General features: G+C 39.7%; 1 protein-coding gene across 12 annotated transcripts in view; it reads left to right on the top strand.

Moving 5' to 3' along the window:
• kazna (kazrin, periplakin interacting protein a) overlaps positions 1-10,307 on the top strand; it is a 275,819-nt gene extending 265,512 nt beyond the window's left edge. For all 12 annotated transcript variants that reach the window (XM_047365258.1, XM_047365290.1, XM_047365267.1 and 9 more), the window contains 3 exons: positions 7,688-7,854; positions 8,144-8,285; positions 8,468-10,307. In XM_047365258.1, coding sequence (XP_047221214.1) covers positions 7,688-7,854; positions 8,144-8,285; positions 8,468-8,626 — 468 coding nt within the window. In that variant the 3' untranslated portion in view covers positions 8,627-10,307. The remainder of the gene's footprint in view (positions 1-7,687; positions 7,855-8,143; positions 8,286-8,467) is intronic.
• The last annotated feature ends 4,446 nt before the right edge of the window (positions 10,308-14,753 follow it).

Raw genomic sequence — 14,753 nt, 5'->3', positions numbered from 1 at the left:
ACATACTCCTCATAGTCTGTATCACCAACGGTGACACGCTGAGTTGCATGCGCCTGCATGAGGTGAACACACTCTCCCGACAGCAGACAGAGAGCACACAGAAAAACATGCCACTAAAACCGGGAAAGCAGCCAAGGATACCTACATTTTTAAAAGCTCCAAAATTCGTTTTGATGGCAGCACTTACTCTCCTGTGAGTAGCAGCAGGGCTAACTCTCTTACTCTTGGCATATATGGCAAAGGTACAGAGAGACAGCAACACAAAATACCCTTTGTGTTTCATGTCCTGCCCCTGACACACAGCAAAAGTCTAGTCACCGCCAAATAAAAGGTTCTGACCTGGCTTGACTGTTGGGGGTGAAATCATCCTCCTGGCTCTATATGACTGAGCTTGGTAATGAAATACGTACTAGATAGAGAGAGAGAAAGAAAGAAAGAAAGAAAGAAATACAATATACACTGAATGATGGAAAGAGACAGAAACAGATTTAATAGAGAGAGACAGAAAGATGGATAAATAAGAAAGATGGAGAGACAGTTAATAAAGATATAGAAATGATATTTAAATACAGTAGGCAAAAAATGAATAAAAACATTTTAGAGGTTTTTTATATGCCTTAGGAATGTTCCATCAAATATATAGACAGCTCACATATATATATATATATATATATATATATATATATAGTTTTGGACACACCTTCTCATTCAAAGAGTTTTATTTATTTTCATGACAATGAATATTGTAGCTTCACACTGAAGGCATCAAAACTATGAATTAACACATGTGGAATCTGTTGATGAGCTTCAAAAGGTAGTCACCTGAAATGGTTTTCACTTCACAGGTGTGCCCTGTCAGGGTTAGTAAGTGGGATTTCAAGCCTTATAAATGGGGATTGGGACCATCAGTTGTGTTGTGCAAGAGGTGGATACAGTACACAGCTGATAGTCCTACTGAATAGACTGTTAGAATGTGTATTATGGCGAGAAAAAAGCAGCTAAGTAAAGAAAAACGAGTGACCATCATTACTATAAGAAATGAAGGTCAGTCAGTCCGAACAATTGGGAAAACTTTGAAAGTGTCCCCAAATGCAGTCACAAAAACCACCAAGTGCTACAAAGAAACTGTCTCACATGAGAACTTGTTTGGGCTAAAGAACACAAGGAATGGACATTAGACCAGTGGAAATCTGTGCTTTGGTCTGTTGAGTCCAAGTTTGAGATCTTTGGTTCCAACCAACATGTCTTTGTGCGGTGCAGAAGAGGTGAATGGATGGACTCTACATGCCTGGTTTCCACCATGAAGCATGGAGGAGGAGGTGTGATGGTGTGGGGGTGCTTTGCTGGTGACACTGTTGGGGATTTATTCAAAATTGAAGACATACTGAACCAGCATGGCTACCACAGCATCTTGCAGCGGCATGCTATTCCATCCGGTTGGCGTTTAGTTGGACCATCATTTATTATTCAACAGGACAATGACCCGAAACACACCTCCAGGCTGTGTAAGGGCTATTTGATCAAGAAGGAGAGTGATGGGGTGCTGCGCCAGATGACCTGGCCTCCACAGTCACTGGATCTGAACCCAATCGAGATGGTTTGGGGTGAGCTGGATCGCAGAGTGAAGGCAAATGAGCCAACAAGTGCTAAGCATCTCTGGGAACTCCTTCAAGACTGTTGGAAAACCATTTGAGGTGACTACCTCTTGAAGCTCATCAACAGAACGCCAAGAGTGTGCGGAGCAGTAGTCAAAGCAAAAGGTGGCTACTTTGAAGAACCTAGAATATAAGACATATTTTCAGTTGTTTCACACTTTTTTGTTCAGCATATAATTGCACATATGTTAATTCATAGTTTTGATGCCTTCAGTTTGAAGCTACATTATTCATAGTCATGAAAATAAAGAAAACTATTTGAATGAGAAGGTGTGTCCAAAAATATATATATATACAGGTCCTTCTCAAAATATTAGCATATTGTGATAAAGTTCATTATTTTCCATAATGTCATGATGAAAATTTAACATTCATATATTTTAGATTTATTGCACACTAACTGAAATATTTCAGGTCTTTTATTGTCTTAATACGGATGATTTTGGCATACAGCTCATGAAAACCCAAAATTCCTATCTCACAAAATTAGTATATCATTAAAAGGGTCTCTAAACGAGCTTTGAACCTAATCATCTGAATCAACAAGTTAACTCTAAACACCTGCAAAAGATTCCTGAGGCCTTTAAAACTCCCAGCCTGGTTCATCACTCAAAACCCCAATCATGGGTAAGACTGCCAACCTGACTGCTGTCCAGAAGGTCACTATCAACACCCTGAAGCAAGAGGGTATGACACAGAAAGAAATTTCTGAACGGATAGGCTGTTCCCAGAGTGCTGTATCAAGGCACCTCAGTGGGAAGTCTGTGGGAAGGAAAACGTGTGGCAGAAAACGCTGCACAACAAGAAGAGGTGACCGGACCCTGAGGAAGATTGTGGAGAAGGGCCGATTCCAGACCTTGGCGGACCTGCGGAAGCAGTGGACTGAGTATGGAGTAGAAACATCCAGAGCCACCATGCACAGGCGTGTGCAGGAAATGGGCTACAGGTGCCGCATTCCCCAGGTCAAGCCACTTTTGAACCAGAAACAGTGGCAGAAGCGCCTGACCTGGGCTACAGAGAAGCAGCACTGGACTGTTGCTCAGTGGTCCAAAGTACTTTTTTCGGATGAAAGCAAATTCTGCATGTCATTCGGAAATCAAGGTGCCAGAGTCTGGAGGAAGACTGGGGAGAAGGAAATGCCAAAATGCCAGAAGTCCAGTGTCAAGTACCCACAGTCAGTGATGGTCTGGGGTGCCGTGTCAGCTGCTGGTGTTGGTCCACTGTGTTTTATCAAGGGCAGGGTCAATGCAGCTAGCTATCAGGAGATTTTGGAGCACTTCATGCCTCTATCTGCTGAAAAGCTTTATGGAGATGAAGATTTCATTTTTCAGCACAACCTGGCACCTGCTCACAGAGCCAAAACCACTGGTAAATGGTTTACTGACCATGGTATCACTGTGCTCAATTGGCCTGCCAACTCTCCTGACCTGAACCCCATAGAGAATCTGTGGGATATTGTGAAGAGAACATTGAGAGACTCAAGACCCAACACTCTGGATGAGCTAAAGGCCGCTATCGAAGCAGACCTCAGCAGTGCCACAGGCTGATTGCCTCCATGCCACGCCACATTGAAGCAGTCATTTCTGCCAAAGGATTCCCGACCAAGTATTGAGTGCATAACTGTACATGATTATTTGAAGGTTGACGTTTTTTGTATTACAAACACTTTTCTTTTATTGGTCGGATGAAATATGCTAATTTTGTGAGATAGGAATTTTGGATTTTCATGAGCTGTATGCCAAAATCATCCGTATTAAGACAATAAAAGACCTGAAATATTTCAGTTAGTGTGCAATGAATCTAAAATATATGAATGTTAAATTTTCATCATGACATTATGGAAAATAATGAACTTTATCACAATATGCTAATATTTTGAGAAGGACCTGTATATGTACAGGGGTTGGACAATGAAACTGAAACACCTGTCATTTTAGTGTGGGAGGTTTCAAGGCTAAATTGGACCAGCCTGGGAGCCAGTCTTCATTGATTGCACATTGCACCAGTAAGAGCAGAGTGTGAAGGTTCAATTAGCAGGGTAAGAGCACAGTTTTCTCAAAATATTGAAATGCACACAACATTATGGGTGACATACCAGAGTTCAAAAGAGGACAAATTGTTGGTGCACGTCTTGCTGGCGCATCTGTGACCAAGACAACAAGTCTTTGTGATGTATCAAGAACCACGGTATCCAGGGTAATGTCAGCATACCACCAAGAAGGACGAACCACATCCAACAGGATTAACTGTGTATGCAAGAGGAAGCTGTCTGAAAGGGATGTTCGGGTGCTAACCCGGATTGTATCCAAAAAACATAAAACCATGGCTGCCCAAATCACGGCAGAATTAAATGTGCACCTCAACTCTCCTGTTTCCACCAGAACTGTCCATTGGGAGCTCCACAGGGTCAATATACACGGGCTGCTATAGCCAAACCTTTGGTCACTCATGCCAATGCCAAACATCGGTTTCAATGGTGCAAGGACCGCAAATCTTGGGCTGTGGACAATGTGAAACATGTATTGTTCTCTGATGAGTCCACCTTTACTGTTTTCCCCACATCAGAGAGAGTTACGGTGTGGAGAAGCCCCAAATAAGCATACCACCCAGACTGTTGCATGCCCAGAGTGAAGCATGGGGGTGGATCAGTGATGGTTTGGGCTGCCATATCATGGCATTCCCTTGGCCCAATACTTGTGCTAGATGGGCGCGTCACTGCCCAGGACTACCGAACCATTCTTGAGGACCATGTGCATCCAATATATATATATATATATACAGTACAGACCGAGAGTTTGGGCACACCTTCTCATTCAAAGAGTTTTCTTTATTTTCATGACCATGAATATTGTAGCTTCACATTGAAGGCATCAAAACTATGAATTAACACATGTGGAATTATATACTGAACAAACAAGTGTGAAACAACTGAAAATATGTCTTACAGGTCCTTCTCAAAGTATTAGCATATTGTGATAAAGTTCATTATTTTCCATAATGTCATGATGAAAATTTAACATTCATATATTTTAGATTCATTGCACACTAACTGAAATATTTCAGGTCTTTTATTGTCTTAATACGGATGATTTTGGCATACAGCTCATGAAAACCCAAACTTCCTATCTCACAAAATTAGCATATTTCATCCGACCAATAAAAGAAAAGTGTTTTTAATACAAAAAACGTCAACCTTCAAATAATCATGTACAGTTATGCACTCAATACTTGGTCGGGAATCCTTTTGCAGAAATGACTGCTTCAATGCGGCGTGGCATGGAGGCAATCAGCCTGTGGCACTGCTGAGGTCTTATGGAGGCCCAGGATGCTTCGATAGAGGCCTTTAGCTCATCCAGAGTGTTGGGTCTTGAGTCTCTCAACGTTCTCTTCACAATATCCCACAGATTCTCAATGGGGTTCAGGTCAGGAGAGTTGGCAGGCCAATTGAGCACAGTGATACCATGGTCAGTAAACCATTTACCAGTGGTTTTGGCACTGTGAGCAGGTGCAAGGTCGTGCTGAAAAATGAAATCTTCATCTCCATAAAGCTTTTCAGCAGATGGAAGCATGAAGTGCTCCAAAATCTCCTGATAGCTAGCTGCATTGACCCTGCCCTTGATAAAACACAGTGGACCAACAGCAGCAGCTGACACGGTACCCCAGACCATCACTGACTGTGGGTACTTGACACTGGACTTCTGGCATTTTGGCATTTCCTTCTCCCCAGTCTTCCTCCAGCCTCTGGCACCTTGATTTCTGAATGACATGCAGAATTTGCTTTCATCCAAAAAAAGTACTTTGGACCACTGAGCAACAGTCCGGTACTGCTTCTCTGTAGCCCAGGTCAGGCGCTTCTGCCGCTGTTTCTGGTTCAAAAGTGGCTTGACCTGGGGAATGTGGCACCTGTAGCCCATTTCCTGCACACGCCTGTGCACGGTGGCTCTGGATGTTTCTACTCCAGACTCAGTCCACTGGCTCCGCAGGTCCCCCAAGGTCTGGAATCGGCCCTTCTCCACAATCTTCCTCAGGGTCCGGTCACCTCTTCTCATTGTGCAGCGTTTTCTGCCACACTTTTTCCTTCCCACAGACTTCCCACTGAGGTGCCTTGATACAGCACTCTGGGAACAGCCTATTCGTTCAGAAATTTCTTTCTGTGTCTTACCCTCTTGCTTGAGGGTGTCAATAGTGGCCTTCTGGACAGCAGTCAGGTCGGCAGTCTTACCCATGATTGGGGTTTTGAGTGATGAACCAGGCTGGGAGTTTTAAAGGCCTCAGGAATCTTTTGCAGGTGTTTAGAGTTAACTCGTTGATTCAGATGATTAGGTTCATAGCTCGTTTAGAGACCCTTTTAATGATATGCTAATTTTGTGAGATAGGAATTTTGGGTTTTCATGAGCTGTATGCCAAAATCATCCGTATTAAGACAATAAAAGACCTGAAATATTTCAGTTAGTGTGCAATGAATCTAAAATATATGAATGTTAAATTTTCATCATGACATTATGGAAAATAATGAACTTTATCACAATATGCTAATATTTTGAGAAGGACCTGTATATTCTAGGTTCTTCAAAGTAGTCACCTTCTGCTTTGACTACTGCTCCGCACACACTTGGCATTCTGTTGATGAGCTTCAAGAGGTAGTCACCTGAAATGGTTTTCTAACAGTCTTGAAGGAGTTCCCAGAGATGCTTAGTACTTATTAGCCCTTTTGCCTTCACTCTGCGATCCAGCTCACCCCAAACCATCTCGATTGGGTTCAGGTCCGGTGACTGTGGAGGCCAGGTCATCTGGCGCAGCACCCCATTGCTCTCCTTCTTGGTCAAATAGCCCTTACACAGCCTGGAGGTGTGTTTGGAGTCATTGTCCGGTTGAAAAATAAATGATGGTCCAACTAAACGCCAACCGGATGGAATAGCATGCCGCTGCAAGATGCTGTGGTAGCCATGCTGGTTCAGTATGTCTTCAATTTTGAATAAATCCCCAACAGTGTCACCAGCAAAGCACCCCCACACCATCACACCTCCTCCTCCATGCTTCATGGTGGGAACCAGGCATGTAGAGTCCATCCGTTCACCTCTTCTGCGCCGCACGAAGACACAGTGGTTGGAACCAAAGATCTCAAACTTGGACTCATCAGACCAAAGCACAGATTTCCACTGGTCTAATGTCAATTCCTTGTGTTCTTTAGCCCAAACAAGTCTCTTCTGCTTGTTGCCTGTCATCAGCAGTGGTTTCCTAGCAGCTATTTTACCATGAAGGCCTGATTCACACAGTCTCCTCTTAACAGTTGTTCTAGAGATGTGTCTGTATATAATACTGTGTGTGTGTGTATAGAGAATAGATCTCAAAGAGAACAGGAACAGACAAGAGAACAAATCCTGTGGTCAACAGTCGCAAATGGTTGAAAGGATATGGATATGGTTAAAAATTCAGTTAAAACAGGTTTACTTAGGAAAAACTTGTTAATAATCAAAGATCATTTTGAAGCAGGACAACAACAACTATTAATGTTTTCAAGGTTAAGTCCTAAAATTCTAATAGGTTTATTGGCAGTTTTCCCTTTTATTAACAGTCTATGATAGGCTACAATAAAATGAGATAGTGAAACTGATAAAGAGAATAGAGCAGTGGCAATAGCCCAAATATCCAAGGTAGATCTTTACTGAATCAAACGTTGCTTGGTTACTTAGGGAAACTAGGGTATTTATTTCTAATGATGTAATGTGAGATAAGAAGCAGATTAAAAAGGCCCTTTGTAACTTTACCTTAAATAGCCACAGGACCTGCCAGATTACATCCTCCTTGGTACAGAACAAGCATTTCCTTTAACACTGACTACAGTTACAGATAAGAATGTCTATCTGGCATTGTAAACAGACCAGATGTTTTTTTTAAATTTTATACTCACTTACATTGTCTTAATTTTTAATCAATATAGATTATAAGACGGGCTTTTTTCTTATGTCATTAAACACAGGACTAAAAAGACATATTGAAAGTCTATTTCTTTTTTCAATCTTTGCTACCAGGAATATGCTGACATCCTTCTCAGTAGTGGAGTTCATGGAGCTGTTATGATGCTAGACCCCTCTTTCAACACTGACTCCATGGCTGCAGTTCTGGGAATCCCCAGCAGCAAACAAATGGTCCGCCGACACCTTGACGAGGAAATGAGGGCACTGATTGGCTCAGCCAGGTGTGAACAAATGTTTATGTATGTATTTGCTGCAGTAGGAGGGACAATGTTACAGTTAGTTGGCAGATGATACATTTTGCCACTACTGCTATTCTAATTTGATCACTAATATGCTGAAGAAGTCAGGAGTGGACTTGTTTTTTCTTCAGCTGATATTTAATAAACTGTATTATCATACATGATAATATATTTTCTGTTTATTTGTAAATGCTATGCAAAGGTCTATGCTGTCTTCTAATGCTACTTGTTTTGATCTTCCATACTCTTTTCTTACTATGCTTCCCTGCAGAGCAAATGCACAACAAAGCTATGATCATTCAGGTATAATAACTCCACCAACACCACTTCGGCAGAACTCCTTGACCAGACCTCCCAGCTCTAACCCCCGACACACAGATGATGAGGGCTCTCTAAGAAGAAGGGCTATCAAGGTAATCAGAAACAAAAGGGTGTCTCTTAAATTTTGTCTTTGTTCTTCTGTAAACACTTTTGGTCTCACTGCAGAGAATTTATTTTTCATTATTGTATAAATAAAAAAATATAAAAATGAAATCTACCAAGAAAATGTGTTTGTTGTATTTATTTGCAGTGATATGTTTTTTTACTGTTTCAGCCTCCAATGGGGTTCAGCTCCAAAAACCGGGGTGGGCGGGACCTTAGTTGCCATAGCAGTTTTGGCTCCCTACCTCGGGACGTTCGAGATCGCACTCCCCCTAGAGCCGAAGGAAGCCCGATCCGTGGTTACTCCAGCATTGAGATCACCAATGTGTGATGGCCTAAAAACTGAAACTGCAGCGAATATTCTCTGAGCCTTTACAGGACATGTTGCACTTCATAAAAAGAATATGTTTCTTTTTAAAAGTTTCATGATTTAAGTAAATTGTGCACAAATTTTTATGCTCTTAAGTAGGAAACCTGAGTCAAACAACTTATTTTTTTATTATGTGTGTAAATGTCTTTTGCTGGATTGTTTTAGTTTACCAACTCTGACAGTCAAACTGATTATTCTTCTGAAATATTTGATTGTTTGACTCAATGTATAATAGAGACTACTTAATGATTTAAAAGAAAAAAGGTTCCATCGTAAAATGCTCTGTTTTGTCCAGTTCTGTCCTTTGTGACACCTTCTCAATGTGGTGGACAATTAAAAAAGATCAGAATTAAATAAAGTTTTCATGTGTACAGTTATTTTCATGTTGTACATTTACACCATTATGTCTGAAGAAATTGGAGTTTTATACTGTGCAGTAAACATTACAATGCTAACAAAAGATGGCTGTTGTAAGGAAATTAACGTTTGTAAAAAGTTTGAAAAAATGAAAGAATAAGGAATGTTTCAAACAACACAAAAAGTAGCCTATAATTGACTGTCATTTTTATATATTTCTCAAAAACATACAATGAAATGAAACTGCATTTCCATTATTTTGATGTTATGAATGAAATAATATTTTTCTTCAAATATTGGGAGATTAAACAGGACGAGAGCATCTTCTGTTATATTTTTACAACTAAGAACCAGGAGGCGTTGCCAAAGAAATTAAATTATTTTGAGCAAGCCGTTGTCAGTAAGCAATTGAAAGAGTACTCGACATCAAACAATATTTTATCTAGTTTTTAATCCGGTTGAAGAAAACAATCACAGCACAACTACAGGAGCTTTGAAGTTTGTTGATGAGGTCATTGAGTCACTAAAAAGGAAACAACACCATGTTGTCCTGCATATGTTAAACTCAGTTTGTCATGTGTTTTTAGTTGATTTATTTTTATTTTTAAGATTTGTTTTTGAGTCTCAATTGGCCTTTTTTGTAATTTTCTTTTAAAAGTAGGAAGACAGGAAAAGGGGTGAAGAGTGGGAAACATAAGCAGCACAGGTCGCTATGGGGACAATTGATCGACGGCCGAAACCTCTCTATACATTGGCTGCGCACTCTACCGCTGCGCTGGGCCCTGTGTTCTTATTTTTAAAACAAGTGTCAAATTTCATACTCACCATTGCTTTGATATGAGAGGGTAGACTGGTCTCCTCTGTCCACCAGAAGAATAAAACAGTGGTGCATCTTCATTCATAATTTATGAAACAATTCTTAATGTACTGCATGGTACATTAAGAATGGTATGCATACCTGCTAAGCTACGTCAACCAAAAGACTCTCTTCACTTACAGAACATTTACCATCTCATGGTCCCAATGGACCGGATTACAGCAGGGAAGTTGTCTTTTCAATGTGCAGCTCAGTCTATCTGGAATCAATTGCAGAATGATTCAGGATTCCAAGGGCTGATCTCTCTGAAGACATTTAACAAGTTCTTAGACAACTTAGAAAGTAGTACATGCATTTAAAACTTGTTCATACTGTCATTGTTGTATACATTAACGTTAAATTTTTTTTCGTGTAAAATTGTTTCTGTGCTGCTGTCATGATTCTCTTATAATAAAGATTTTAATTTCAGTGAGTGTTTCCTGGTCAAAAAAGGTTAAATGAAAAAGAAGAAGAAGCCTTACTCTGCAATGTCTGTCCACTAACCTGCACCTAGAGTTTCCATGGTAACCAACTGTACTGGCCGAGGTGTGGTGGCAGTCTCCACTATTTCCATTACTGCTTCAGGTTTTGACACAGATACGATTTGCACAGCACCGCAGGATAGGTTTTGCAACAGACCCCACCATGTTTTGCCTGCACAAAAGGATATCAGCTGAAGAACACTGCAAGTCCAACTGGATTCAGAGACACTGCTATGGAACCAATCAACAGTTTCTTGCTTGCAAGGGTACAATTTGCACGTGTACTTGTTATCCGGGGTACCAAAATTAGCCGGAAAGATGTTGCCAATTACACAGAATTAACAGTTTTGCTACCCATCCTCTGTCTCCAAGCCCAGTGCATTCTGTGAGTACCTATCTGTCACCTCAGTCAGCTGCCTGCCTCTTAAGCAATTAATCATGCAGCCCCTCCATACATCATCAAAGGTTAGCCCAATTACCATAAAAATCACAAAATACATCCTAATCAGAGATAAGTTCAAAGGGAGTATATGAAACAACATCTCGTTAAAATCCTTAAAAGCTTGTAACGTGTAATGATGTAATGATAATTTGGGATAAATACTGGCCTGGACGATTTCTGCGTGGAATTTGGATGTTCTCCATTTTTCGCACTGTCCAAAAAACATGCGCATTTGGTCAGGAGACCACTCTTAATTATCCTTAAGTGTAAGAGTGTGTGTCTATGGTTGACCTGTTTGTCCTTGTGTTGCACCGTGATGGACTGGAGACCTGTCTGAGGTCAACCCTGCCTCTTGCCCAATGGTTGTTAGAGAAAGGTATCAGCCCCCATGACCCTGTAAGTATTGAGTAAATATGGAAACTAGATTTATGTGTGGATTGGAATATGAGAAGTAATAACTATAATAGTTCAAAGACAATATAATGGATGGATGTCAATTTCTATGCTCTGCATGGTCCCACAAAAACAATAAGTAAAAAGAGGAAATGCTTTAAGATCTACGACCAAGGGACCAAGCTGAGTAAAACCACAGAGGTTTCCCCTAAGTATAACTTTCAACCAATCGTAGAGTTAAACAGCTACGGTTAGGTATTTTTATTGGAAGATTGGACCCAAACAGCAAAAACACAACATTTAATAGGACATTACACATCTTGTTAACTGTAGCAAGAATATAAGCATGAAAATTGTAAAACCATTCATAGGAAATTAGATATCATAACATTCCCACTTGGAAATTCTTGAAATTTATAAATAAGTGAAGTCCTGGTCATTCAAAACATAAGCCAATATATAAAAAAATATAGACAGTAGCATGTGGTTCAATGCATATACTCTGACAAAAATATTGGCCAAGACTACACCTCAAAATTGTACATTTATACCCCCGTTAATATTCATCTATTATGTGGGATGAGTCATGGTTTACCAGTTGCTGCAGTTCAGCATGACGCAACTTCCTACTCTTATTCACAGAGCCTTTATCCCGAACGACTTGGGTGGTTATACTTTGTACTCTTGGATATTAGAGGAATGATAGGGAAATAAAAGGCTCCAGCAGAGAGACAGTGAATGAAGAAACAGAAATTCATAACCAGGCATTATAGCCATAAAAGCCATATCAACAAGTTCACAGTAATGCATGCGAATTTGTTTACAACCCTACAAAAAAAAAGAAAAAATAATAAAATAATGGTTTACTTTATTTGACCACCTTCTTTTTGATCTAATGTAATGATCCACCTTAATCTACTTACAGTAGTTTTAAGTTAACTAAATGTGATGCTTCTGCCATTTAAATCAAGCTTGTAACCAAGTGTAATGTTTTCCTTTGTGGCTGAGAGCAAATTTGATTACAGACTGGCAGTGATGTAGCATCAATCCAGACAAGCAGATGTAATCAGGGCTCGTTCACTGTGGCTCTACGCATATTGTCCCTTGTTCTATTTGCATATGTGGTGCAACAGGGGGAACCAGACAAAAGCTTAAGAGGAAGAAAGCATCCCCAGAGCCCAGACTAACAAGGCAGCTTCATTGAAAACGAACAATGCAACGGCTTGGCAAATGCTGGAAATGTTATACCATTATACTAAAATAGACCAGGACTGTTCCTCATTCTGGCAGGTTGATACAGTTGTTGGCACTGGAATGATGAAGTGTAGCACAAAGTAGAGTGTATTTTAAAGAAGTCCATTTTAAAATACAGATGCAAAGAAAAAACATATGATGAAAGACAAATTACGTTATGTGACTGACCAAACCGCAACTGAGGCATGACTGTGTTTGGTAAATTTACAAAGAGGAAGTAAAGTTCCTGCAATGATTAAACTAGGTTTAATAGGTATAGAAGTGCTAATAAATTAGTATGTGTTTCTGACGTTGGCCTTGTTGATGGTTGTTGTAAAAATGCATGAAGAAAAAGGTCAGTTACACCTTCCTGGAAATATCATTGGGAATTTTCCAGTTGTTCCAAAGATGAAAAGTAGTTGACAGTTGTTGTTGTACTAAGACTGGTTTAACATTTTATAGTTACTACCTGAAAATTAGAGGCCTTTTTAGTTAGTTTATTTGCTAAATTAGTTTGACACTTAAAAGAAGCTGGGTTGTAAAATTATTCAGCCAGCAAATAATAGTAAATTGCTTTACACAGCTACTCTCTTTCTCATCATGATATTCCCATTACTCTCCTTGAACTTTAGCATTCTAGGTCACTAAGACCTGTGTTAGAGCAGTCATAAAAACATTGAAAAATTGGTAAGCAAAGTTGTGATGCATTCCATCTGAACTAATATAGCCCACCAAATATTACATGCAAGCAACTCTTCGCAATTGGGATATTAAACAGACTGATGCAGCAAAGACAACCCTGACTTCAAATAGTGTGCAGATGCACTGCAGAAATAGGTAAAAGTAACAAAATGCCAACATGAACGCCAACATTCGCTTTGGTACCCTGCATGCCACTGATACACCAACAGTCATTATAAGCATTTTTCTTCAAAGATAAACGTTTTAGAAAAAAATCCTTTATTGTCTTTTTTTCAAACCTGAATTTTAAAATTCCATTTAAATTATTCTAGATTCAGTTCAGTTTAAATGTTGAATAACTGCTTATAAAAACTACATTTATTATGTCTGAATCCGGTTTACAGCCACAACACACCATGCTCTGTGGTTCTTTGGCAAAAATCTCTTTAGGTTGCACTTCAATTGAATTACTTAGACAAGTACCGATTGCCTGCTGTCTTTAACCTAATAATACTTGTAGGCTTGACCTTTCAGGCTAATTTTAGGTACTTGCAAACAGGTTTTACTTTTTTTTATTGGTTTTGTCATCATTAATTGTCATAAACCTTGGATGCTAATTTAATTTTCTTGGCACTCTTTGCACTATTTACAGCAGCAGTAAAGGGAAGTGAGAACCAGCACCGGATTTAGCTAGTTTTGGTGCCTGACCCACACTAGATTACTTTACAATTGCAAATTATAATAGATTAAACTCAGGTCCACATCAAATTTAGATTTTTATGGCCAAATTAAAATATTTTCTCTTAAACAATATATTTGTCTTTCAACAAGTTCTTTATAAACAAGGCATCATTTATAGAAATTACTTTATCTTTGCAAGTAATTGACTCTTTTTTACAATGGCTTTTATGTGCCATTGTAAAAAAGATACATAAATACACCAAAAACAAAAAGAGAATGTGGGGCATGTGTGTAAAACTTGCTGTTGTTACCTCTACCTTACTTGGGGTTGAATGTTAGAGAGGAGAGGTGGGGCTATGATAGCATTGATTTCAAATAATTATACATTGTCAAGTCAATGCTCACTGGGCCCATATATGTAAAACAAAATGGGCTGAAGAACATTTGAAAGTATCTGTAGAATCCAAAATGGGTCAGTGTCAACTGCCTGTATAGTATTAATGCAGGACAATTTTAGGCGGAAATTAGGAACCATATGTGTTGTACAGTTTGTACCGATTTTCTTACTACCCACTCGAAAACCAGTTTAGACTTACATGGGGAGCCCAACTATATTTCCAATATGGGCTGTAGGTAGTCCACCCAAGTGTGAGCCCAGGCCTTCTTAGTACTCATCTGACCTGAGCAAAATCCTTTTTGGGCCTACACATGATGGTCATCCACACACAACCTAAAAAAATACACCTAACATTGATATGGGCATGTAAATTTACTATGGGAACATAGAAAATATAGTTTTTCAAAACATCCAACAAGCAGGATGTCGCTTTAACATCCTGCAGGGTGGAGAATTTTGTCCTGCAAAGTATTTGGCTCCAATCTGGCTGTGTGAGTAACCCAGTAGTGAAAGGGTTAATCAAACTGGAAGTGAGCTGCAGCTGAAGCCCCCTCCTTCCTGCTTCT

Source organism: Girardinichthys multiradiatus, chromosome 1, assembly GCF_021462225.1.
Source record: "Girardinichthys multiradiatus isolate DD_20200921_A chromosome 1, DD_fGirMul_XY1, whole genome shotgun sequence".
NCBI classification, from domain to species: Eukaryota; Metazoa; Chordata; class Actinopteri; order Cyprinodontiformes; family Goodeidae; genus Girardinichthys; species Girardinichthys multiradiatus.
This window is presented reverse-complemented; position numbering and strand designations above follow the sequence as displayed.